Source organism: Hylobates moloch, unplaced genomic scaffold (assembly GCF_009828535.3).
Source record: "Hylobates moloch isolate HMO894 unplaced genomic scaffold, HMol_V3 SCAFFOLD_23, whole genome shotgun sequence".
NCBI lineage: Eukaryota > Metazoa > Chordata > Mammalia > Primates > Hylobatidae > Hylobates > Hylobates moloch.
Window position 1 is genome coordinate 22,491,245 of NW_026652298.1, and position 27,878 is coordinate 22,519,122.

General features: G+C 44.4%; 1 protein-coding gene across 1 annotated transcript; it reads right to left on the minus strand.

Moving 5' to 3' along the window:
• Positions 1–2,786: 2,786 nt before the first annotated feature.
• ENC1 (ectodermal-neural cortex 1) lies at positions 2,787–16,363 on the minus strand. Its single transcript, XM_032144567.2, has 3 exons — positions 15,679–16,363; positions 10,060–11,874; positions 2,787–5,360 (listed from the first exon to the last, which is right to left on the minus strand). Exon 2 carries the CDS (start codon positions 11,859–11,861, stop codon positions 10,092–10,094), a length of 1,770 nt encoding a protein of 589 aa, XP_032000458.1. The 5' UTR covers positions 11,862–11,874; positions 15,679–16,363; the 3' UTR covers positions 2,787–5,360; positions 10,060–10,091.
• Between the last annotated feature and the right edge of the window lie 11,515 nt (positions 16,364–27,878).

Consider the following 27,878-nt stretch of genomic DNA (forward strand, 5'->3'; position numbering starts at 1 on the left):
CCACCTTACAGAGTCCTGTGTTCTGGACACGATGGAATGCAGGGCAGCCCTGGGTTTCTCACAGTCAGGCTCAGCCCTGTGAATCATCTTCCTCTACATTCCTGGACCTGGAGGAGCAGGTCAGAGTGTGCCTTGAAATCCACCTCCACCACTCCCTTGGGCAAGTTATATAATCTCTCAAGACCTGTTTCTTCATCTCCAGAATGAGAGTAATAATAGCACCTGCTCTCACAGGGTTGCTGGGGGGATGAGCAAGGTGAGAGGCATGCAAACCCTTAACGCAGTCCCTGGCACAGAATAAGCACACAGATTTTTATGTGTGTATCTCTCCCTATAATGTTTCAAAATGGCAACTAAAAATTACTGAGGACCTACTATGTGCCAGGCACTGAGCCTGGTATTTACTCTTAAATTTCTTATATTATTAAATTTTTCTATTAGAAAGAATGTTAGTCATGCTTATTTTACAGATCGAGTATCTATGGCTCAGAGATGTTAAGAAATCTCCCTATATTTACCTCAATTTGTCATGAGGATTAAATGAGATGACTGTAAAGCAGGTCCTTAGCACAATCTCAGCTCATCACTTAATGAATGGCCTATAGTTTACAATGACTCTTTGATGATTCCCTGTAGTACAGGGGTCCTTAGCCCCTGGGCCATGGCCCAGTGCCTGTGGTCTGTCAGGAAGTGGGCGGCACAGCAGGAGGTGAGCCTTAGGCTAGTGAGCGTTACTGCCTGAGCTCCGCCTCCTGTCAGATCAGCGGAGCTGGAGCCGGGGACGAGGGGGCAGTAGATTCTCATAGGAGCTCGAACCCTATTGGGAACTGCAGATGTGAGGGATCTAGGTTTTGTACTCCTTACAAAAATCTAGTGTAGGATTGTCCAATCTTTTGGTTTCCCCGGGCCACATTAGAGGAAGAATTGTCTTGGGCCACACATAAAAGACGCTAATAATAGCTAATGAGCTAAAAAAAAATCACAAATAATTAAAGAAAGTTTATGAATTTGTGTTGGGCTGCATTCAAAGTCATCCTGGGCCGCAGGTTGGACAAGCTTGATCTGATGCCTGATGATCTGAGGTGAAAAAACATCCCTGCCGCCTCCAGGCCCAGTCCCCATCCATGGAAAAGCTGTCTTCCACAACACCAGTTCCTGGTGCCAAAAAGGCTGGGAACCATTGCTGTAGTAGATAAGCCTACCTACTACAGAGAATAATCTGTGTAGTTCCCCCTCCAACGTCTACTCTCCCTTTGTTCCTTACTAATTAAATCACATTGCTGTGGGGTGGCAGTGTGCCAGATAAAAGTACTGCCCTCCCCAGGCTCTCTTATGTCTTGGGAAGTTCACATGTCCCAGTTCTGGCCACTGAGAGGTAAGTGTAAGTCTCCCGGTGAGCCTTTTGGGTAAACTATTACTATTCCAAGAAAAAGGGAGAATGTCCTCTGGCCTGAGCCCTTTCCCCTTTGTCTGCCCCACTTCTGCTGCCTGGAAAGCAGATGTGATGCCATGAGATGCAGCTGCCATCTTGCAAGCATGAGGCCTGATGGCCTCATGGGGGTGCTGTCCCGGCCCTGGACTGCCGACCTCCAACCCGTTTCCCTACTATGGCCAGATTTTTATTACCATAGCCACTGTTTGGTGTGATCTATCTAAATGAAATGAAATTTCCAAATGAATGAAAATTAAGAATTTGAAGTATCTTTTTAATCTTTCTACATGTTCCAACTGAGATGATAAAGAGAAACAACTCCAGAGAATGAAAGGTCTGTTCACAATCATTTCTACAGGAACCATTCTCAACCCCTCTAGGGATTAACATCAAGATTTTCCTGAGTCTAAATCCCATCCGTCAACTCCTAACTGACCTGCCCTTCTTCCCTGTCATTTGGTGTCATCCATATGGTGTCATCAACACGGTTTCCACGGGTCTTCAACATCATGCACTTGGAATCTGAGGGCTGACACTGGTCCCCAAAGGCTTGGCTCTAGACCAGCTTCACACAGCACAGAACCGAATGATCCTCCTGTCAAACCCAAGGCATCTGCTCTGGCATCTTGGTCAAAGTCCAAAGGCTGTAATTGCATTATGCCTACTTGTGAGTTCTCCTAGAGTTCGCAATTAGGTAATATTTATTTTCTACCCAGAAAAGGTTATGCCCAACCTTGCTCTGCACACTGAAACAATAAGGGTTCCAACCCAAGTGATAAAAGAGCATCTCAGTGCGACATGAAGCCATCATGAGGTAGGGGCAGGAGGCTTCAACTGGCCTTATGCAGAGCCAGCTAGGACAGCCATCAGCTTAGAGCAAACTAAGTATCCCTGAAGGGTTAAACTTGTGCTTTTCTGTGGCAGTACTGAAATAAGATGCATATATTTCCACTTTAAATGATTTCTAAAGCAGATGTCAGCAGATGAAAAGAGGATTGAACTCCAGCTCCTTCTCTAACAGCTTTCTGTCAAAATACAACCCACGTGAGGATTTCAAAAAACTAAATTCATTCTAATATAAAGTATGCTGTCTTAATATCGCATGGTGTGTGACTTGTTATATTCCCAGCTATGAATAACCCACAAATGAGGAATTTTGTCTTGCTTAAAGAGATACTCTAATGGTCAACGAGTTTTATTTAATATGCAAAATTACCTTTGTAAATATCACCAAATGGTGAAATAAGACACATTCGGAATATCTGAAACCATCCTTCTTTGGACAAATGAGAAAAGGCACAAGTTTACGATGCCTCAAATTGTGTCTTATTCAAATAAAGACCCATGCACATAATGAAGAGAAAATCTCTAATAATTTATTGACCTTCAGTTTCACATTGTGAAAAAAAAAATAACAGTTTTACAAAACCTCAAAATGTAGTCATAGCAAACAAGTACATATGAACATGAACATTTTCCTTCAACTTATACAGAGTTTTGTACGTGAACCACATGGTCAATAGCCAAGAGAGGGACATTATGCAGCTCTAATCACTCTTATTCAAGACAGGTGTCAAGCCCAGAGAAAAGGGGCTACACAATTATACCAGAAGTGGAGGGCTGCCCTTTGTTATGTGTTTCTACAGCAACCAGCCCACAAAATAAGAAGAACCTTCTCTGTCTTATGCCAAGGTTTTTGTGTGTACTGTGCTGTGAATTGTATTTGCTTCAAAGTGTGGGACGTTTCACAGGGTGAGAATGGTCAAGTAGTGAGACCAAATGCCTATATCGATTCAAAGAGCGGGAGTCCAGAAAGTTCCCTGCAGGCTGGGGGCCCAACCCTTACCACGGCTCCCTCTGGCTCACACACAGTAATTAACAGAGGATTCAGGGACAGACCCCAACTCTGAAACAGCTGCAGAAAATTCATCCTGCTTTCAGAAGCCATGCAGTGACACATACATCTCTCTTGGCAGATTTGCATCATAAACTACAGAGCTGTAACTGCTACAATATAAACGACACTGACTATGCCCACTGGGGGACAATTAGACATTTGCATTGCTTAGAACACATCTAGGAACCAGGGACTGACTGCTGGAAAGTACTGATTCTTTTCTTCCAACAGCTCATTTATTTTGGCCCAACTACAGCCCACTCATTCATGGCATGGACGGACAAACACAATTAGTCTAAAGTACTAAGGTGGAGAGGAATGTTAAGGATTTATCTGTCATTAGACAATGCAAATACGGTCACAATGTAAAAGGTTGTTATCAGCCTTAACCCCTATTTTCTAAAATACAGCAATGTGAGAAACATGGACGAAAGCAGTTCGACTTGCAAACTTTGGTCTTCCCCCGCACCTCAAGGGAAGCACCGATTTGAGACTAGCACTAATACCTACGACGGCACATGCTTAGTAAACAAGCACTCCAACTAGCAAAGAATGTATTCACAACTGATTTCCAACTCTACTGGAAAACTTCTCAATAGGGGCCACTGCTTACAATTCTTTGGTGTTTTGTGGCCAAATGTGTTACTTGTGCACCAAAGAGTTTTTTAAAAAGAGATTTGCCTAAGGGTGAGCACTGAAGTATACATTGCGCCAATGTAATTATTGTCTTGGAGACCTTCTAGAACTTGCTAAATCATATAGCAAGAGGAGAATGAGTTCAGGCCAAGTAAATCTGGTGAGTTAATTTACATCTGTGATACTTCCGTTTTTCCCATTAAATGTGGTTATGGCAAAGCATTCTCAGGGTAATAAATAAATAAATAAACTTGGGACAATGCCTTTACCTGTGCCCTATATACAGAACTATTCCATAGAATTTTCCAGGATTTCAAGATACTACACAAAGAAAAAAACTGTAAAGCAATTTGGTCCTTTCCAAATTTCAGCAGCTGAGACTGAATTAGGTAAATCAGATGGGAGTGGGGAGAAGGGCAGAAAGCAGCCTCCCCTTACTCAGCACAACCAAACCCCATGAAATCCCATTAAAAGTTGGTGAGTCTGAGAAAAGTGATCTCCACGGTTTCTCTACCGCTAGGATGTCATTTAAATTTCCATTTTGTCATCCTTCCCTGTCTCGACATTTTAAAAATCCACCCCTCCCCAACCCACCCTCCAGTTATACTCCAAATTGTAATTCAAAAGTTTTCATGTTTGTGCAGCAAAGCACATCTCAACAGCCACAAAATGTGCAAAACATACAACCATTCACACACGTCCATACATGTGAAGACAGCTGTAGGCATTGTTTCAGCATGCAGGCATCGAACAATAAATAGCTAAATCTATAACAAACTTCTTAACAGCCAAGGGAAAGTTTAAAGTCACTTATAAATAGAAAAGAACATCTACCAAATGGCTACCAACAAAGTCCCCATTGTTTGGAAATTTCCTGGGAAGCAGACCCCTTAGAGATTAATGGAGAGTCCAGTGGTCCTCTTTCTTCAGCCAGCCCAGCCAGCTTCCCTCTTGGACCCACAGTTGGGCTTTGAATCTCCAGCAGCAGCTGGTGTGGACGCTTCAAGCTCTCTCCTCAGAGAGAGGTGACAACCATTTCAAATTTTACACATAAATGGTGGAGCCCATGGAAATCAAATGCTGAATATGGTACAGCAAGGGAAAAGGTCCAGCTTTTCTCTCCCTTTGAGGGGCTGATTAACATTGACATTAATCCACAATTACAAGACAAGGACTAGATCACAGGTTTGTTCATTCATATTTAAACCATGTGCTACTTGCACCAAAAATCCCACCCCCCTCCCTCGCCCCTTTCCTTCATGTCCAGTTAGAGCATTTACAAGGTGCAGCAGATTTTATTCGAGTCTTGCAACTTCTTTTCCTTTTTTTCTCTTCATTCAACTTGGCCTCTCCAAAGTAGAAATCTCATATTATCTCATCAAGCGATGGAGTGAGCTGAAATAGAAGGAAAAGAAAAAAAAAAAAAAGCATGAAGGATTTGTGTGATGCCATAGTTTTAAGATTTTTCTTATTAGCCACAAAATTTTTTTAAAAATTAAACTTGGTATGGAGCTGGCCAATATTGCTTCCAAAGGTCTTATATGTTCAGTAGGAACTGTGCAAAGATATTTAAAGTACTTGCCTTAAATGCACACACGTGTGCATGTACGCATCCATGCAGATGGCTGGCCTGACAAAAACAGTGGTGTCTAAAGAAGGACCTTCACTTCTCTCCTAAGCATATATACGTTCAAATCCAAACCTCTATGTGTAGATGCTATTGGGAGTTGCCATCTTCTGCTTCCAACATTCATAAAATTTCTTTCTGTGGTTAAACAGAGTGACTGTAAAGTGATCACTAACAGGTGAAAAGAAGGGAGATTCCTGTGCAAACCCTCCTTGGCCCATGTACCATGAAAGATTCCAAATTAACTTTACCATCTAGGAGGCAGACATACTAATCCTCTTATTTAAATGCATCTCTGTTATCCATTATGGCAGAAATCAGTCTCGCTTCCTTTCACATGACAATGTATCAGGCCTCAACAGCCCAAGGTTGGAGTTTATTCTCAAAGTTCGTTAGTCCACACGTAGGTGCCAGCAGTTACGGCATGCCAGTGCTACGGAATCTACCTACATCAAGTGTGAATATCAATTCAAAGTGCCGTAACCACAAAGCCTGCACATTTCATAGAGCTTGCATTTCCTCACACTGCTCACTCTTCCCATTTATTTATTTCTCATTTCATCTGGGGAAATTGTGCAGAGGGCTTTTGTATCCGTATTGCTGTAACTCTAAGTACAGACAAAGGGAATTCTGGAGGAGCCACTCATGACTTGCACTGAATTCTTTGCTTTTGTGTGTTCAGAAGCCTGATTCATTTCATGAGTTGTTTCTTTTGGCTGTTTCCTAACAGTGATTCAAGCTTTCAAGGCATTCCTTAGACTACGGTGTCATTGCCCCACCTCCACCTCCTTGTAACCTGTATGTCAACATTAGGCCAAAAGAATGTATCTTGTAATAATATAAAATTTCAAGACAATGCATATTCAAACAGGAAAAAAGGAATATACACACCCTCCCCCCCAAAAATTGTATATACAAACAGGAACAACAACAAAAAAGGACACACAACAACAACAACAACAACAAAATCTAGAGAAGAAACAAAGCAAATCAAAGCCTAAGTTAGGTTGAGGCCACACGGCACCATGAAAACAGAGGATAATCAAAGTAATTTCCTTTCTGCCCTTCCCACCGACAGAGCAGCAGGAGGCAGATAAAACCTCCTTGGTGGATGAGCTTTAAGACTTAGGGAAACTTTCTGTTAAACACTGTATTAATTCAGTTAGCACCTACATTTGGAGGGCAGAGGAATTTGCAGTTTGGGACTGAGACCTTCCTACCCAGCACTTTAAGGCACTCCAACCCCCTCTTAAATGTTTTAGCACTATCTTGTGTAGTAAACTTCAGAAATTTTAACCAACATTCTCCCTGTCGGAAATTCAAAGAGTGGCTTTGATCAGGCGCTTACGCTGCCCTTTAAAAGCAGCAAACTTGGCCCTGTCAAATTTAGTTTTTATGTGATTGACTGTCTCACTGGTAGCGCCAAGGGTGAAGAGGATGTTATTGCACATATAACCTAACACTTTACTTGCTCTGTTTCCCAGGGACCGGAAGAGTATGACTCAGTTCAAACACCCAGGGTAGGGTGAAGTCAAGTGTTTGCCCACATGTTCACTCTGGGCTGAAAAAGGAGGAATCAAAAATGAAGTCTAAAGATAACAAGCAGATAATAGTCAAAGAAACCTCATTTTCCTACTACACACAAAGCTAATTCCACCACCATTATCTCACAATAAGCTAGGGTCTAAACTGAATATTGAACACTTAGTACATGCCAAGCACTGGGCTAGGTATTTTCGCCTCTTTTAACTCCCCTATCAATTGACCCAAGTCTGAGTTGGGAGAGATCACAGGGTAATTATAGATCAAACCACTCATTTGACAGAGAAGCAACCTAAAACTCAGGAAGGTCTAGAACTTAAAACTAGGGCCAGAATACACATGTGGCTTCTCTCCTCTTTCTGCCTCAATTTCCTTACCTTGTTCCAAGGATTCCAGCCAGCTTGCCCATTGTCATTTTTTATGTACCACCACCCTGGTAGCAATTTTTATGGCTCTTCTGTGCAAACATAGTCAGTTCTGGACTAACACCCAACTAAGTATGCTGGTAATTGATGCTTTTGCCTAGGAGGTTCTTTAAACCTGCTTTAGAGGTGAGTCATGCATTCATATCTCAAATGAAATAACCACTTTCAGAGCATTTGTTTATTCAAGATTACTGAGATGCCAGCGAGGCTACAAAAAACCAGTTTGGTGTGAGACGCTATTAGCCCAGGTGCTCCCTAGAGGAGGTGTCTGATTGTTTCTGCTGTTTTGAAGGAGTTTCATTCCAAGAAAGCATAATATAACTCAGAACTCTGATAACTGTACGAAGGGTGGAAGAGACAACTGAAGAAGTGAAAAAAATAGCAAGCTGGAGGCCGAGGGCGGCGGCTCACGCCTGTTATCCCAGCACTTTGGGAGGCTGAGATGGGTGGATCACTTGAGGTTAGGAGTTCAAGACCAGCTTTACCAACATGGTGAAACCCCATCTCTACTAAAAATACAAAAAAGCTGGGTGTGGTGGTGGGCGCTGTAATCCCAGCTACTTGGAAGGCTGAGGCAGGAGATCGCTTGAACCCAGGAGGTGGAGGTTGCAGCAAGCTGAGATTACGCCCTTGCACCCCAGCCTGGGCAATAGAATAAGACTCTGTCTCAAAAAAAAAAAAAAAAAAAAAATAGCAAGCTGAAATGTGAGAGTGAGGCCAAGTTTAATGATGTTTCTAAATGAGCTGTAAGGGATGGGGAAAGAAAAGACCAATGAGATGAAACCCCTCTGTGCTTAGTTTGCCACTAGGCCTAGATCTCCTTTTCTCCCTTTGAAGTCCCCTTCAAAGGTGTGAACATACTAGGGAACACAGAGCCAAAAGTTCCCAAGTAAATGAGTTTGTTTTCATTGTAGTTCCTCCAAAGAAGTTACTTTCTTCTCTTATTATTAGTAATAAGCCCATGAATCACCAAAACAAATCAACACATCCTGTGTGTGCTGGGCTATACTTATACATGCCTAAGCAATTCCTGGGACCAATCCTAAGAATGTTTAGCAGCAAAGCAGCCGTGAGCTTCGCGAACTCCGAACTGTGTAGGCCTATTAATTATTTGAGCCAAGAGTATTATATACTCTTAAATACACAGACAACTATTATGTACTCAGATATATGATGCAGAAACACAACTTTTGTTAGCCTTGACAATAGGGTCAGCCTGACTGATTAACTCTGAAAGGCCATAGTTTGGGAAATTTAGGTGGCTCCGTGTTATCTGCACAAACTTCTGCTATGTACGTGCAACCTTTTATGAAGACAGATATAGATTTATCTTTAAAGGTAATAAACACCCTAAAGGGCGCTACTTTTTAACTAAAACATTTAAAATAAGCTAATAATTTTGGAGAGAATAAACTAGGAATGAATTTGAGCAATACATTTTTTAAACCCTAATCATTCTACAACGGGTTTGAGGAAGCAAAATTTGAATATAAATGAAGTATCACCTGGGATGACATTGGGATCACCGGCATGAAGCTCAAGTTTATTCGGTGGCAGTGCAACACGATGCTCCAGTGCTGATGCCCTGGAGCCAGACCCCCTGCATCGGCCTCCTAACCAGCTCCGCCTCTTACTAAGCTCTGCTAACTCGGGCATCTTAGCCTCCATAGTGCATGAAGTTTCCTTCATCTATAAAATGAAACTAGTAATAATTCCCCACAGGGTTGTTGTGAGCATAGAATGAGATGATCCGTGGGAAACACATGGCACCGCTGCAAGCACACAGTGGGGGCTCAATAAACATTAGCTGGCATTCTTAACAGAGGTCAGGGGTTCTCAACCTGGTTGTTCATTGGAATCATCTGGAAACGTTCTAAAAATACTGATGCTTGGACCCCACTCCAGACCAAATGAAACTAAGTCTCTGGGATGGGTAGTTTTTAAAAAGCTCTTCAGGGCCGGGCGCAGTGGCTCACACCTGTAATCCCAGCACTTTGGGAGGCTGAGGCGGGCAGATCACGAGGTCAGGAGATCAAGACCATCCTGGCTAACATGGTGAAACCCCGTCTCTACTAAAAATACAAAAAATTAGCTGGGCATGGTGGCAGGCGCCTATATCCCAGCTACTCGGGAGACTGAGGCAGGAGAATGGCGTGAACCCAGGAGGCGGAGCTTGCAGTGAGCCAAGATCACACCACTGCACTCTAGCCTGGGTGACAGAGCGAGACTCTGTCTCAAATAATAATAATAAAATAAACAAAAAGCTCTTCAGGAGATTCTGAGGCTCAGTAAAAGCTAAGAACCACTGGCTAATGCCATGGGGGGCTGAGGCTGTGGTCAACACAAGTGGGTAAGTTCTAGGGGCACCAGCTCTCTTATTTTTACAGCTTTGGTAGTACTTCTGCAGTACAGTCTCTGTGGATCAGATCTCACCCCATGTACTCAACTTACACAATAGCCTAATTATATGCATACTTACATCTATAGCTAAACTTCTTACCTCGTGCTCACTCTCTTTAGAATGTACTGCATTTAAGAAGGCAGATGTTTCCAGGTGCTGACAAATGCAGTAGGAATCAGCGAGTACGGGACAGTGGTGATGCTGTTCCACACGTCTAACGTTGGATCGTAGCAGTCCAAAGTCTTGCATCGCTGAATGCCAAAGTATCCTCCAACCACGTAGAGTTTGTTTCCGGAGGCCACAGCATGGCAGCTCATGCGCTTTGCTGTCACATCTCCCACCTTGGTCCACTGGTAAGTCTCACTGTTGAATTTATAAGCAGAGCAGGCAGAGAATTCTGTATCACCCCCCATAATAAAAATCTGGTTCCCCAGCACAGCTGCTGCTGTGTAACGCCAGGGCTGGGGACAGGTGGCCGGTACAGTCCACCTGTTTTCACACTGATCGTAACACTGAACTTTGGGGAGCTTGTCATGACTGACACTGGTACCTCCGAAAGCAAACAACTTGAGTTTGGCACTCACTACTGCGGCATTGCTAACGCCTTCGCGGAGTGGGGCCACCATGGTCCATTTGTTGGTTGTGGGGTCATAATGTTCTACCTGCTTTAGAGAGACTGAGGGGGAGGCCGGGAGGCAGCCAGTTGCGGCCGTGTGCCCCCCAACCACATACAGGCAGTGCTTCAGTTCAGCAGAGCCATGGCCAAACCTGGCCACCAGCATGGGGGCGGCCTTGGACCACTCCTCATGCAGGGTATCATAAACCCAGACATCTTTCGAGACCCCATTTTCAGACCCCCGCCCCCCAGTAATGTACACTTTGCAGCCAATCGCACATGCACTAAACTCTTTTCTTGGGCTGGGAATGTCAGCCTTGGGAATGATTTCTTTGGCCTTCTGGTCTACCAGATACAACTTGTCACACATGAAAGTCTGTCCTCCCAGAAGGAAGAGGGCATGGCCGGTTTTCCGAGGTCGGGCACAGAGGCTGGTTACCACACCGTCATTCTGCAGGATTTTCAGTTTGCACCTGATGGCCTCTTCCACAATTTCCTTACTCTTTCTCTGCTTGGTGATGAGTTCCTCCATGGCCACATTCTCCATGAGATAGATGGCTGGCAGAAGTGCCAGCCTTACTGTCTGCAACAGTTCTGGGAGGTAGCAATAGCGCTTCTTCAGGTCATAGCTGATCCAGTTAATTGCAGACTCATACACAAGCCTTTCATCTTCTGTCTCCAGCTCTTCACTGGACAAGAGTTGCACTACCATGTCCTGGGGCAGCTGGAGGAAATCTTCATTCTTCCTGATGGTTTGGAAGTTGCTGAGACACATTCTCCAAGAGAGTTCGTACAGCTTGGTGCACTGGTGCGCGTCAGACAGCAGCAGCATGCCCAGGCAGTTGGTGGGATGCAGGTTCTTTTCCAGGAATTCTGCACATGCATCCCGGATGTCTTGAAACTCCAGCATGTCACCAGCTTCCAGGAGCGATTCTGCATTTTCTTCATTGATGATGACCCGGGAGGAGTACGCATAGTCAAGCAGCAGCTCCAAGACTTCTGGGTGGATGGAATTGTCGAAGTTGACCTCACTGTCCTGGCTCTCTTTCAGGCCACCACTGAACATGGCCTCAAAGTAGCGACTGCATGCAGCCAGCACTGCCCGGTGGCAAGGGAAGGTCCTATTTCCGGCATGGAGAAGGACGTCAGTGAAGAGACGCTGCTGGCGTAAAAGATTCAGGTGAGTGAGGACGCTGTCAGCGTAGGAGGACTTGTGAAACAGATAGATGTTAATGGAGCCGCTGCTGGCCCTGGACTTGCGGTTCTCATGCACGCTGACTGACATTTTGTTTCCGCTCCTAAAAATAATAATAATAATAATAAATTGAAAATCATGCTCCCGATGTTCAGAACAGCAGAACAAAAGCAACAGTGGCTTTGGGCAAAAAACAGAACACTTTGTTGTTGACCATTGCCACCTACTATTCCAAAATAGTGTATGGCCATTCCAGGACAAAGCCAGAGACAGCTACCCAGAAGGAAGGATATTCACTGTAATACTGTTGAGCTATTTGAACTCTGCACTGTTTAAAAAAAAAAAAAAATCACTCCATAAAGAGCAGGTTCATCTTGGAAAACCTGATTGCCAACTTTCAGGCCATTGAAGTCTTTTAGAATATAAGTCAGCAAAAGCCAAGAGTGAGGTCTCATTCTCACAGCTCCCTGTCCTAGTCCAGCTGATTCACTGTGGGCCACTTAAAATGCCAGGTCTCCTGCTCTCATAATGCCAGGATGGGCACTGGCTTTCATGCCCCACACAACATAAAGCCATGCATAAAACAAACACCTAATAATTAATTCCATTAAGAATTCCTTTGGTAAGATCCAATCTCCCGGCACATACAGTAAATGGGAAATGTAAGGCCAACTTCTGCAATGATCAGACCTTTATTTAAATGTTACAGATAATGTATTTCATTTTATATATATTTCTGAGACCAAGTCTCGCTCTGTCACTCTGGCTTGAGTGCAGTGGTGCAATCACAGTTCACTGCAGCCTCGAACTCCTGGACTTAAGTGATCCTCCTGCCTTGGCCTTCCAAGTAGCTGGCACTAAAGGTGTACATCACCAAACCCAGATAATTTTTTGTTTTTTTGTAGAGACAGGGTCTCGAACTCCTGGCCTCACCTGATCCTCCCACCTCGGCATCCCAACTTAAAAGATTAATTTATAACCAGACAGCTCTACCACTGAAGAGTCCTAAAAGCACCCCAATTTCAACATTAACCATATATTGATCAGCAAGCCTTTAGTCAAAGCATGGAATAAATTCTGGCCATAATCACCAACTACCTGTCTTGCTCTGGACAGCTTCCAATGTGAGGATTTGGCACATAAAAAGAAGAATATTTTGAGTAGCATACTTATGACTGCTGTTTTCTGTTCTTCCCGCTTTATATCAATTCTTGGAAAACCAGCTGCAAGAACAAAAGATCCACCCCTGTCTTTTGATTAAATAGCGCATCACCAGGACTGTTCCTGTATACTTGCAAATGCTGGCACCTGCATAGAAGGAGTTCAAAATGCAAACACTGCTTTATTTAAATAAAAAGATACGTACGTGTGTGTGTGTGTGTGTGTGCGCGCGCGCGTGCGTATTTTGCCAGCTGTTGTTAATTTAGGGCCACCCAGAATGTATTTGCTGACTACAGTGCTTTCCTCGGTATCTAAATTGAAATTATAGTGAATCTAATGCTATCTTTTGGTTTTCCTCAGTAAGAAAACAGTAGGGTAGAGACATAGGAAATGCTTGTCACCCATCTTCAAAAACTGAATCACATGCCTTCATCCTTTTCTTTTATACCACCCCTCTGTTAATTCAAAGGAATGAAGTCCTCAAGAACCTGCCTGTCCAAGGATTCCTAAGGAAGCTGTTTATCCTGCTGTTTATCCCCAGAGGGTAAACTGTGTGGCTGGTTACAGTATCTGTTCCAGACACATAACAGCCAGTCCTGAAAGCGCAGCTGAAACTGTTTCCTTTAACCATTCAGATATTTTTAAATGTATATTCTAAGAATTATTAATAAATGCAAATGAATGATTTGCCACAGATTGATGGGCTAAAATACTAACCTGCACCTCCCCAACCAGATGCGAGCCCCACTGTGAGACTGCACAGAAAACCACAAAGGCAGGGGCATGACACATATACCTCCTACCATTAGGTGATGCAACTAGTTTTCTTTCCTTTTTGGAATGTAATTTTTTATGATGAGTAAACATGGCTCAGTGGAAGAAAGGAAACAACAAAGTCCTAGAGCTCCAGTGTTAGGAAGACTTTACAAAGCACCCAGTAATCTCCACAGCGACTTGGGATATAAAAAATGGTGAGGAGCCAGCCTCACTCCCACCTCAAGCTAAGCATCTACTGTCTACTCCATTCTAACCAATGCCCAGTGTTCTGGAGAATGACCATATGAACCTATGGGAATGCATCAGGTTTCCAAAGGATTAAAACATTCATTTAGCATTCTCAATGCTCCACCGCTGTAGTTGTTATTTTAATTAGTACATTCAATCTGAAGTATTTGGAGGAAGACTTTAAACCTAAACCTCAATAGACTGTCTACTTACTCTTGTGAAGTTGCCGCCTCTCTCAGAGCAAATGCTGTCCTGAGTGAAGGAAGAATGAGGCTCCCTGAAACTAGGTGCACAGGCACCAAAATGCTTACACATTGAGCTGGAATCATGCTAGGCCCAGAACACATTTCCTTGAACATTAGATTCAGAATGGTGCAAAACAACATTCACAACCAGACTTCCACCTAAGAAAACAATTTGTTTAGAAGACCTTAGGATATAGGATCTACATCTCTCCGCATCCTGTGTTTATGCTCCTGTATGTTCCAGGTTGGCCCAGCAAGCCAGAAGGAAGAGCCTAGCCTGTCATCTTGGATACCATCCAGATGGAAAAGCACGTCACAGTCAAAATCACAATCAACATTCTTGCAACAATGTTTGATTAAAATAAAAAGTAAACTTGGAAACCCAAGGGGAAATGCTTGGTTTCTGGTTTAAAACTGTGCAAACCTCAAAATATCAGCAGAAACCAAGTATACAAGTCACTGAACACACCTTCAACATAAAATGAATCATCTTTCGAGCATTTTTAAGCCCCCAATCACATTTGCATACCAAGTAAGTGGCCAAGAAAATGCACACATGTACTTAACCTACGTCTACAGAGAAGACAGAGAAAGGGCTGCTATTACTGTGAACATCAAAAAGGCTTCAGCTACATTAACTTCAGTTCACTTCATGCTCCTAATTCAGGCTCTCTGCCTCCAATGCCTAGCGTCCCGCACGCTTCTCCAGGTTTTGAACCTGATCTCAATCCAATCAAAAGAGAAACTAGGCAGATTTTTTTCTGGGCATCTACATTACCGGTAACAATAGAACATTATAAAGATCTTGTTAACAAAAGTAGCTTCTTGCCAGAGTCTTTTTATTAACACTTGCCAACGCTATTTAACAAGCTGGCCATGCCTATGTGACACCAAACTGCATGTGGATAAATTCAATGTTGCATCTCCCCGCCCACCAATTCCTATCCTTTGTAACTAATAATATTAACATGACAGTCGAGAAACTAGTTTTTCAGAAAGCAGTTTTCATTCATTCTCTATAGACATTTCCGCCGCAGTGAACATGCCCGCACTCAGGGTGTCTGTGCGCGGCCCCAACTTTCCTCCAAGCCGGAGAGGATGCAACGTGGGCCAACGATCCCGCGCGCCTGACTCTGGAGGCTGCGGGGAGCGACGCAGCGCGACATTCACCCCCAGGGAAGCGCTGCTTTCCGCGGAGGAGAGAGGCTGACTGTATCCTTAGCTCGGCTCCTCACTTCCCCAGCGGCTCGACCCGGACACGGCACCGCGGAGCGGAGGCCGGTAGACCTCTCCGGCGATGCCCGGCTCCTGCCTGCTGTGGGAGGGCAGCGGCGGGCACCGTGATCTCCGCACCGAGAAGAGCTCCCCTTGGCCTCTAGTCGAAGCTCCCGAGTGCCCGGAGCACGCTCACCCCTCGCGAACACACCCCTGCAGCCGAAGCAGCCCCTGAAGCCCGCAACGCCTGCAACAGGTCCCGGGCAGTGAGGGAAACTTACAGCAGTGGCGACTGGCCGCAACGCACAACTGAGTTCTAGCGACGGTCACGGGCAAGGAGGCGACGAACCGGTCGTCTCAGCCCCGGGAAGCGGTGGCGAATGCCCCGGAGAAAGGAGCGCCAGCCGGGGAGAGGACTGCGCCCCGAACGATGGGTCGCGGACCGGCTACCGCTGGCGTTCGCCTCCGCCTCTCGTCCCCACGCCGCGGACCCGGTGTCCAGGACCCGCAGAGCGTCTCCCGGAGCGCGTCACGGGAGGGGAGAGCAAGCCTGCCACTGCAGGCGCCGCGGAAGGAGGCGGGCTGTGCGCTCGGGGGAGGGAGCTAGAAAGCGTCTTGTGCGCCGGCGGCCGCCAGGCGTCTGGACCCGGTCTCCGCAGCGCCACCGCCGCACCGCCTCCTCTCCGGCTGCCAGAGCAGTGTGCGCCCCGCCGCCGTGCGCCCCGCTATAAGTGGCGCGGCGGGGAGGGGAGGGGGCGCGTATGCAAAGAGACCGACACCGGGGGAGGGAGGAAGCGCATTAGCGCGGCCGGTGGTGTAGGAGGAGGAAGAGGAGGAGAAGGAGTGGGAGGAGGAGAGGAGCTAGAGAAGAGCGTGTCGGGGGAGTTAATCGGGAGAGGAAGCGGGAGAGGGGGGCTGCGGGGAGTGCAGAGAGACAAAGCGGACGCGCTGTCTCAGCCGCTGGCAGCTGCAATTCCAGGAACCGAGAATAAAATAAGTTTTCCCGGGTTCCAGTGTCTGCGACTCTTTGGGCCAGCCTGGTTAATGGACAGCCCCGGATCTGAGAGACCCATCTTAGGGGAGCGCAGCCCGGGGCTGTGCGCTTGGTGATGCCAGAGCCCGCGAGATGCTCTAAAAAGGGCTGCAAGGGACGAGCTGGGTATCCGCAGGGCAGGCCCTGGGCAAGCATAGATAGCGCCTTGGGTAGGACACCCAGAGTGGGGAGATAGAGTGGCAATGGAAGGGCAAAAGTCTGGACAGTTTAGGGACACTCAGGTTGAGCAAGCCAGGACATTTAAGTTTCTTGCTGGCAGAGAGCCAAAGAGACTCCAGCCCCAGGCATTTCCCATGTGCCCTCCCTCCCCACTCCCCAGCGGGTGCGGCACCCCGGGCTGGACTCTGCCCTAAGCCAGGCGACTGCAGCGGCAGCCGGGGCGCAGTCCTGCGGGGCGCGCACCACGTGCTTTTCAGCCAATCGCCGCGGCCGCTTGATTCAAAGTGAACTCCTCATAGCAGCAGCCACGCCGCCTCCTCTCCTAGCGATTAAGCCTCCATCACCCTCTCCTGTTTTTTATCGCTTGGTGGTGTTAGTTTGGAGTTCAGTAAAGAAATGGCCCAGCACACACACACGTTTAATCGCCCCGCGTGTCAGGAGAAAGGAAGGCGATCCGAAAAATAATCTCGCTTGGTGATCACTTTTACGAATCCCATTTATCTTTGCAACTAGAGCCTTGTCTTTCCACTGGGAGTTAAAATATCTGTTTTTTTATTCTGTATTTGGAGTTTAGATGACCGGTCCAGCCCCCTTGTTTTACAGGTGGGGAACCGAGGCCCAGGGCGATGTGAATTGCCTGGCTCGTAGTCACTTAGTAACAATGCCCCAGCTCTGCAGCTCGAGAGTGAGGGCCCCATGACAGAGTTTATTCCGTCCCCGGGTCCCCGCTTCCCCGAGCGCCCGCGCTTCGCTTCCCAGCTTGCTTTAAAACACTAGGCGCAGGAGCGGTTTAAACTGGCTAAGGAGGCCCCACCTGGCGCTTCCAGAGTCCAGACTGCTGAAACCAAGACTGTCAGTTCTTCATTCTAATTTCACTTTCCTTTACCTTGTTCCCTCCTGGTATTTGCGCCGAGAAATTTCGCTCCTTGCAAACAAAGAAAAGACAGTGCCCTCTGAAGTCCTTTGTTAGCATTAACTCGGCAGCCTCACCACGAACCTTTCAATATATATATATATTTAATGCAGAGTCTCGGCTTGAAGCTGCTTCACAGAGACAGCCCGAATCAATTCATGGCAAGAACCACGTATGGAGAGCCAGGGGGGCTGCGAGGTTAGGAAAGGGCGGGCAAGCAGCACCCAGGTTCTGAAGCAAAGACCAGACAGATGGAAACTCTGTAGAATCCAGAGACAGGTGCTGAAAAGATGGGAGGTGGAAATGTGTAACTATTGCACATGTGTCTTTTAAAAACATGTTTCTGTAGCCTGTGGCAAGGTATAGGGGAGCTCATCAAGGCAGCCACCAACACACCTTTTAGACACCTCCTAGACCCGCTCTGTCTGCCTCCTTTGTGAGTCAAATCTACCTAAAACGGCACCTAGATGCCCTTGCCTAGAAATGGACTATGTACATCGCTCAGCTGGTTGGTTGGGGATTTTGCCACAAGAAGCGACAGAACTAGGGACAGGTATGTATCTTTACCACCTAGAAACGGCGGGATGTCCTTAACCAAGGGAAGAGCAAAGTTCAGATCTCTTTGCGAAGAACTTTGCTAAGCAGGCAGGGCTGAGAAAGGAAAGAAATCCTCTGGCCGTTGTGTCACCATCCACTGGTGCCACTTTCCTGTGTCTTTTCTACCTAATGTTGCCACTTTCTATGCTTCAATGAAAGAAAGAAAAAAAAGCTGTAGACTGGAAAATCTTGAAATGCATTCAGTGACCATATACATTCGCTTCATCTGCCTCAGGGAGATAAGCAATACAAGAGAAAAGAAATTAGCTTATGTAAGTTCTAAAAACTGGAAAACATTTTCCTGCTGAAAATCACAAGAACTAAACTTGCAAGTTTAGAAATCATGTGTGCTACTGATGACCTCCTACAAACTGTACTCTGGTTTGCTTGAGCCAATCTATGACTAGTTTTTGGGCAGTTGGGCAGTTTTTAATGTTTATCTCAGCTGAAAATGATTTGCAAGCTGGCAAATGTATGATCATAGCAATTCAAACTGTGTAATCCCACAGCGTCTCTCAGCCAATCCTAAAGGTAACTCTTATCACCCCACTCACACAAAGAAAAGCTGAGCAAGTCTTCATTCTGTACAGGAAGAAACTTCTAAACGGGACTGTCATCAAAACTGGACGACCATAGACACAGCAGACATCTGAGTCACAAACAAGTCAGGAAATGCTGCTTGCACTGTATCCGCATTACACAATAGCCAACACTTCACACAAGACATTAGGCCAGTCCTGTAGGCCCTTGGGAGCAGGTCTTTGCCTCCGTCTTGTGACATCAAACCAAAGTCTCATTTTTTAATGCTATTAAGAAGCTGTGCCCAAGGCTTTGGGCTTGTTATCTCCCTTAACAATGTTATTTTGTTAGGCCACAAAATAAGCAGCATGGGGTTAAATGTATTAGCTGCCTTCAAACCTAATTTATCTTCATTCCTTCCTAATTTACACTTGGGCTGAATTAATGAGAATGATTTAATTAACATGGTGCGATCATGGTACCAGGGACAGGACAGCTCAGGGGATTAGACCAAACAGTAGGCTAAGCAGCTGCCACCCTGCCTCCTGTGGTCTCCTGAAGCCCCACCCAAATTCAGACATGTTCCCTGCTGGTATTCCAAAAGCGCCCTCTTTGTTTTATGAGAACACTTTCTGAATCTGTGCAAGAAAGATAGCACAGCTTTCCTTCCCCATGTTATTTGCTAGATGGACTTCAAGGCTGTCTCCACACAGTGTGGCAGAGGGGCCAACTGCCCACCAAAGATTTGTGCTCCTCTTCCATAGTGTCAAGTTCGTGTTGGGAAGTGGACGCCCCGCCAGGGACCACACCTCCCAGTAGCACATATGTTGCGATCAGCACCCCTCAAGGGGAAGGGAGGGAAGCAGGGTGGACAGATGGAGACGCTGAGCTGGGATGCGGTCTCAGCCAAGCCTTGGCTGACCCCATGGGGACCTCTGGAGCTGAAATGGCCTCACAGGTTGTCCGCATTTAAGGCAAGACGGCATTTACAGGGCTACATCGCCCAGTTGCTGAATGCAGCTTGCCCAGGGAAGGGACCATGGCTTTGGGCAAAGTAGTGCTCTTTTGCAGAGGGAGCTGCCAGCACATCCAGAGGCTGGAGGAATAAGCCCTCCATTCCCAAAGGAGGATCTGAGGACCTCAGAACTGTGAGAACACAGATATACAAACCTAGGAAAATGAAACCTCAGCTTCCATCAGCAATCCTCTTATTTTTAAAAAGAGAGAGAGACGAAAGTCTGGCTGTTTATTAAAGAGATGAGAATAAGGAAAAAGACAGGTAATCAATACAAGAAGTTATCAGCATTTTATAAATTAGTTATCACTTTGTTGTCTGGGGAAGACAAAGGGTCTAAATCGATAGTTTTCTAAATTTTGGTTTGCCCTCTTCTATCTTTGTGCGTTAAAAAAAGTTATGTTTATGTTAAATATCTGTCATGATAAACCTTGAGAGTATTCTTCTTTTATTTCCATTTTTTTTTTTTTCTTGAGACAGAGTCTCACTCTGTTGCCCAGGCTGGAGTGCAGTGGCTCAATCTCGGCTCACTACAACCTCCACCTCTCAGATCCAAGCAATTCTCCTGCCTCAGCCTCCCAAGCAGCTGGGATTACAGGTGCCTGCCACCACATCTGGCTAATTTTTGTATTTTTAGTACAGACGGGGTTCCATCATGTTGACCAAGCTGGTCTCGGAACTCCTGACCTCAGGTGATCCACCCATGTCGGCCTCCCAAAGTGCTGGGATTACAGGTGTGAGCCACCACTCCTGGCCTCCTTAGGAGTAGTCTTAAGATTGCATCCAAATTGGATTGATCATATTTTAACATTTCAGTTGCTTCCTACATCCATTATGTGTGTCACCTTATGTGTATTTTGTGAATTAAGCTGGATTATATAGTATGATTGTTTTTAGAGGTGGGCCTGTGCTAAGTTGCCAGGCTGGAGTGCAGTGGCTATTCACAGGCCAGTGTGGTTCACTGCAGCCTCTAACTCCTGGGCTCAGGCCATCCTCCTGCCCCTTCCTCCTGAGTAGCTGGGACTGCAAGCGGGTGCCATGGTATCTGGCTCCATATAGTATGATTTTTAACTTCAAATTCCAGTTGTTCACTACTGCTACATATAAATACAATTGACTTTTGTATTACGATTTTTAATGGAAAATGTTGTGTGAAAGTCTGTCTTTGTCCCGTAAGTACTAAGCGCCACTGTTCGTGTTGAGCTCCTCCATTAAGGGCTTGTTATAGATGGGAAATTCATTCTTCCTTTGAGACTCCTTCACCTCATACAGTCCCAAGTGACATTTTAAGGAGTAGACAGTTTATTGGCTACTTACAGGACTGGAGAGAGACATATTTGAGTCACTTTCCTTGTATTACTCTATAAAGTTTGGTCATTAGGAAATCAAGTGATCTAGACTGCTTATGTTGTTTCTACTCCAGGGCCTTTCAAGACAATTATCTTCACAGCCTATTGTAGGTTATAGACTTTAGGGTCAGGATTTAAAACAGCACTTATTATTTTCTCAAAGCAATGTATGGTAGAAATATAGAAAACATAGAAAAGTAAAAGAAGAGCCGCAAACCTATCACTTGGAGATAATGACACTCATCAATCTCCATTTAAGTTCCAGTCTTCCTACATCCGCATACTATTTTATTTTTAACAGTTACGTGATTAAGAGTAGAGACTCTAGAACCAAGCTTCGATCCCTGCTTTTATATTTAGTAGCTGGGTGTTTGAGGGGCAAGTATTGTAATATCTCGGTGCCTTCATTTCCTAATCTGTAGTATGGGATAGTAACAGTACCTGACTGGAAGGTTGTTTTGTGGATTAAATAAATTAGTATGTGTAAAGTACATAGAACAGTGCTTGGCATGTGGGAAGGGCTATATAATGCTGGCTTTTATAATGATTCCTTAGTAAACTGCTTAAGGAGAATGATATTCCTGAAACCTGTAGATATTTCCTTCCGAGTAACTCTCCTAAATAAAAGTGACTTGAATCTTTATCAAATTCTTATTTCCACATCTGCTCAGTAGCAGTGGGTTAAGGGACATGCTGGTGTCTTGAATGAGTTCACAGATCTCTTAGAATGTTTACTTGAGGCTCTGCTCTTCTTGCACACCCAAGAAGCAGACAGCTTGTGCAACAAATGCTCAAATTCATGGAGTCTGCCTTTGCCTTTTCCCATCTCTTATTGATACTGTCTTCCTGTTTTGTACTGGGACCACTGGTCTTAAGTTGACAATGAAGAAACAATTCATTCTTCTTTTTTTTTTTTTTTTGAGACGGAGTCTCACTCTGTCACCCAGGCTGAAGTGCAGTGGCATGATCTCAGCCCACTGCAACCTCTGCCCTCCGAGTTCAAGCGATTCTCCTGCCTCAGCCTCCCGAGTAGCTGGGATTACAGGCGTCTGCCACCGCACCCGGCTAATTTTTTGTGTTTTTAGTAGAGATGAGGATTCACCATCTTGGCCAGGCTGGTCTTGAACTCTTGACCTCATGATCCACCCACCTCAGCCTCCCAAAGTGCTGGGATTACAGGCGTGAGCCACCATGCCCGCAACAATTCATTCTTCATTCTCCATTACTTTAAAAAACGAAGCTGCTGCAAAGGGAAAAGAATTTAAGAATTACACATTTTAAAAAGAAATAGCTAGCTATATTTAGAAGAAGGCAGCCCTGCCAAAACACACCATACATGGAATATAGGCGCCTACTTTTTCCTGCCCTGAAGATCTTGGAGAGTGTGCTTGGTAAAAGCTCACTCAGGTCTATCAGAATCACACAAGGCCTCTGTGGGGTGTGGCCTTGCACAACCCAGGGGAATCTTGAACCATTTTTCTCCCTGTTTTTCTTTTGAGTACCCCAAGGCTCCTGGATCCAAACTCTTAATTTGTTCTAAGTAATTACATTCAACAATTGACCGTTGTTTGAAGCAATGAAAATGAAGGTTTTGTTTGGCCTATATGCTCTGCTTCTAGGGCACGATGCCAAGTCTCTGAGCATGTCTGGGCATGAAGAAGGGACTAAAAGAAGGGACCTTTGTGGTCCAAGGGCTTGCACCTTTGAATGAATATTAAAAGGATTTTATGGTACTCCGCAAGCACAGATGCTACTCACTGCTTACAGCTCAGCTTGGGCAGGAGTCTGAAATCAGGAAGCTGCAAGTTAACATTAGCAGAATGAACAAAGAATGAAGAAGGAGCTAGAGACACTGATGCGCGTGTTATCAGAAAGAAAGTTCCCATAAGTGTTTCACCTTATGATTTTGAAAACATGACATGAACAAGGACATACACAAGCATCCGCAAATTTCTCTTAGCCTCATAAGTAATTTCAGAAAACATTCACTATAAGATCCCCAATAAAGTTGGAAGACTTGCAATTTCTTTATCTGAGGATATATGGAAATATTGAAATATCAGGAAGAAATGGTAACTTTTTAAAAGTATGTATATTCAAATAGTTATGTCAGTTTTCATACCCACAGTTATCTGAGAAATTGTGGTTTCATTAATTTAGCCAGTCAAACAGTCATTTATTCAACAAATATTTATTTACAGGCATCGTGTTAATACTTGGTGCTAAGGAATATCCCAGTTTCACTAGGCTTCTTTCCCAGCCTTTCAATGTGATCTTACAGTGTCTAGGCTTGGCCTGCCATCAGTGTACTTGTATTTGCATTTGGAAGGTATCTCCTTTCAACTCTGAAAGACAGAGGTAGTCTAATGGAGGCCAAGAGAACCCATGTTCAGGCTGAAATGCCACCATTTAGCAAATATGTGATCCTGGGCAAAGTGTTTATTCTCTCAGACTCAGTTTCTCATCAGCAAAATGGGGCCTAATAATTATAATATCCAGTTTGCAGGGATACTTGAGGATTATAGAGCATAAAAGCACTCAAACTGAAGATCTCTGTGAATGGTCTTTTATTTAATGCCTGAGAAACTTGCATTGCCTTAAGAAAATTATCCCAAATGGCCCAAACATTAGATTATTGTAAGAGATGAAACCATTTCTTCTGACTATTGTATTAAAAAACATATTTACTTTTGTAGTTGGCTTTTTAAAATTCTTAATATTAGTCAAAGGAGTAAACACACATGGAGGCACACTCGAATAGTACCGAAGGACAAGAGGAAAGGCGCAGTCCCCTGACACCTCCAATCCCCTTCTCCAGCCCAATCTGCAGAAAGAACCATGCAACCGTTCCCATTTTCTGTTCTTCAGCTTTACCCCACAGTAATATTGCCCTTATACTGTCTTAATAGTGGGAGGAAACATCCCGGGGTTTTTCAAGACTGCACCAATTTCTTCTACACCTCTTCTGGGACACTTGTTGAAAGTGAACAGGAACACCTAGGTACGTTCTAATTTTTCAAACAGTGGTTTTCCAGGCAGAATCTTGATCAATTTCATCGGCATACATGTTCATTTTTTAAATTCCATACATAATTTTCTATGGCTTAATAAAATATAAAAAACTTTCCACATCCCAATTTTTTGCATGTGTGTTATTATGGACAAAGTTTGTTTTGCTTTTTTTGCTTGTTTGTTTGTTTCTTGTGCTACTCACCTAAGAATGAAACTGCCACCCTCAACAAAACCGGGAATGGAACACTGTAACACAGAACACAAATGCGGGTTTCCATAGACCACAGCAGAGAATTTGGGTAAAGCAATAGTGCCCTCTTCTGGCTACAATGAAGAACTAATTACAGAAGGGTCTGACGATATTCAAAACCAACCCTACCGAAAAGAAAACAATGAACATTGTGTGTAGACCCTTGTGGATCCGTTTGAGCAGCCACTCTTGCCATCGTAGCCCTAAAGTTTCTGCATTCAAATGAGCAATGCCAAATGTAATCTGGGGTCTGGCCAGCCTGCAACAATGCCGTGAGCTCCTGTGTTCCTTAGACTGGCTAGCAGAGGGCACAGATGGGTCATCTATTTTCTGAGCAGAGACTGAGCAATTTCCAACCAGCCAACCCAGTGCCACTGCCCCCTCTGTGCACAATAATAATATAAGTTGTCCTGAGGGCCCCTGGACAGGGACCCATTTGTCCAACGGGATGGTCTTGGAGCTAGTAACAATGACTAGAATCCCTAACATTTATATGGTCTTGCGTGCTAGGCCCTTTCTATGCTTATTTCCTTTAATCCCCACAGCAACCCTGAAAGAATAATGTCTCACTTCGGTGAAGCCAAGAGCTGAGTGCTTAACCACTGAACTACCTTGCCTTCTCTATTTTCCTGATTATCTAAGGCCCATTCTTTTCTGTTCTCTGGAATGCCAGCCTTGAACACCTGGCACATACCCAGTGGATTTATAAGAAATGATTTTCTTGGTTTACTTTGCTCCATGTTGACAGGCCTGATAAAGGTATGACAAATGAGAAGCTGGAATCAATCGACTAAAATTGTATAGTTGTGTTTTTTTAATCCACTTTTATTCTTTTACCATAGTTGATTGAATGTCTTACCAGATCATTCTTTCATTCTGGCACACAGTACCCGTAAGAGACTTTTACATCCGTTCACAAGCAAAGGAATGTCCTAATCAAATTGCTCTTTTAAATTTAGATCAGACATATTTCCTTAACTATGGAATGAAGCACTATATCCCCAACTGTGATCAAATCCCAAATATTGAAAGAAGCATCTTTTTCCCACTTTGAAATCTGTAATCCAAATGTCCAGGCAAGCTCTGGGTATCCACCTGGAAGGACCTGGAGCAAAAATGCAATGGAAAATGAAGGAAGTGTTTAACTTCTTGGCTGTAACCAGCAACTGTGAAATTATGTTTAAAAACCCACGATGCACAGATTCAAGCTGAAGTCTTTATATAGGACAATGGTTTACAGATGCAAAGCATGCTGTCAGTGAGTGGGCACAGAACCTCCTCGAGCTTGTTACAGTGCCTTTCACTTCTTGAAGAAGCCAAACCCAGTAAAAGCTCAATCGTCTAGAAACCAACTCACTAGAATGATTAATAAAACATTTTTCCTATACTGAACTTTTAGAGGACAGATGCTAAACACACAAAAACATATCCCTGTTGTAGCATTCTTTTAAAAGCGAATTATGTCTACCTAAGCAACAAATTAGTAAGATTTACTTGATAAACAGGAATTAACAGTATAAGGGCAATATTATTATGGGGTAAAGCTGAAGAACAGAAAATAGCCACTGTTTCATGGCCCCCTCTGCAGATTGGGCTGGAGAAGGGGGTTGGAGGTGTCGGGGGCTGCTGCTTTTTCTCTTGTCCTTCGGTACTATTTGAGTGTTCCTCCATGTGTAGTTACTACTTTGACAAATATTAAGAAGTTTTAAAAGTCAACTGCAGGCCAGACACGGTGGCTCACGCCTGTCATCCCAGCACTTTGAGAGGCCGAGGCAGGCGGATCACGAGGTCAGGAGATCCAGACCATCCGGGCTAACGCGGTGAAATCCCGTCTCTACTAAAAATACAAAAAAAAAAAATTAGCCAGGCGTGGTGGCGGGCGCCTGTAGTCCCAGCTACTTGGGAGGCTGAGGGAGGAGAATGGCGTGAACCCGGGAGGCAGAGCTTGCAGTGAGCCGAGACCGCGCCACTGCACTCCAGCCTGAGTGACAGAGCGAGACTCCATCTCAGAAAAAAAGGCAACTGCAAAAATAAATGTTTTTTAATACAATAGTCAGAAGAAATGGCTTCATCTCTTACAATGATGTAATGTTTGGATGATTTGGTATAATTTTCATAAAGCAAGTTTCTCAGCCATTCAGTAATATGACGATTCATAGAGGTCTTCAGTTTCAGAATGCTTTTATGCTTTGTAATGCTCAGGTATCCCTGCAAGGTGGGTATTATAATTATTGGGCCCCATTTTACTGACGAGAAACTGAGTCTGAAAGATAAATACTTTGCCCAGGATCACATATTTGCTAAATGGTGGCATTTCAGCCTAAACTGGGTTCTCTTGGCCTCCACCAGACTACCTCTGTCTTTTCACCACTGTATGTCTAGCCCTTAGCCCAGCACACAGTAGTAACATAACTACTTATAGCATGAGTAAATTTAATATGTTTAACGAATGAATGGCTCTTCCTACTACCTCACAAAGAAATATCAAAATTATGCCCTTTGCTCTATACTTGCTAAGGCAAGAAAATCTAACAAAACATTTCAAATAGATTTTCACCTTGGACTAACCCCAAATGATTTGCCTTATGCTATCTAGAAAGCTTCATTTCCAGAATATTTTGCTTAATCAGTTTCATTGGATGCCTCAAGAAATAGGACCACATTCAGGAACATCACTTAAAGGAGGATTCCCCCAAATCTCCAAGCAAGGACAATCATTGGCATATGATGAATAAACCTGTACAAATAGCCAGGGTCTCTTTTCATGCATGAACCATTCTACGGATAAACTAACTAGCATCTCTGTGCTTTTCTTCTCATGATAAGAAGTGTTAAATCACCCAAGCAGCAAGTCACCCAAAGGCTGAGGTAATTCATTTCTGCTCCTAGGTGATTAATTTGTCTGTATTCCTTGGTGCTAGAAATGATAAGACTTAGGTAATGGAAAGCCAGAGCATATCTCCAGGTTCACAATAAGTAATGGGTTATTAATTCGAACATGCCAGCACAAATCCTCCTGGCCTGTGGTCGGGTAGGTAAGTCTATTCGCCAGCTCTATGTGAAACTACTCTTATGCCAGACAAACTAGGACGTGTCTAAAAAGTCAGACACTGCATTCTTTTGCTTGGCCTAATACTCAACTCTGGCATGAGATGTCTATGTGGAAATTAAAATGACTAACTCTTTTATGTGAGTAGGTAATACATATGCATGGATCATCCATAAATAATAATTAATGTCCATTTAGAGTCACAGCGGTTTACCTCCCAACAATCCCGGGAGGTAGATACTATCATTATCTCCATTTTGCTCATGAGGAAACAGGGGCAATGATGCATTTGAACTTGTCCAAGAATCCAGTTATTAAATGGCAGAATCCAGACCCCTCGCTTTCTTTTTCAGAACTGTGCTCTCCTAGTGTGTGGGCCTCCTGGCCCACATGTCCAGCAAGCAAGCCACTCCTGAATACACAGTGGCCTTTTGCCTTCATATATTTTCTCAATCAATGGTACAAAAATTGCAGCAGCTCCCATGCGTTGGGATGTTTGCAAAATTTTTTACATTCAAAAGAGTCCTTATAGTTGGGTATAGTTAGGACAAACAGACCATAAGA

What these genes read in the sequence shown, in the direction of transcription:
- ENC1 (XM_032144567.2), bottom strand. Translation starts at nt 11,861, where the DNA reads ATGTCAGTCAGCGTGCATGAGAACCGCAAGTCCAGGGCCAGCAGCGGC.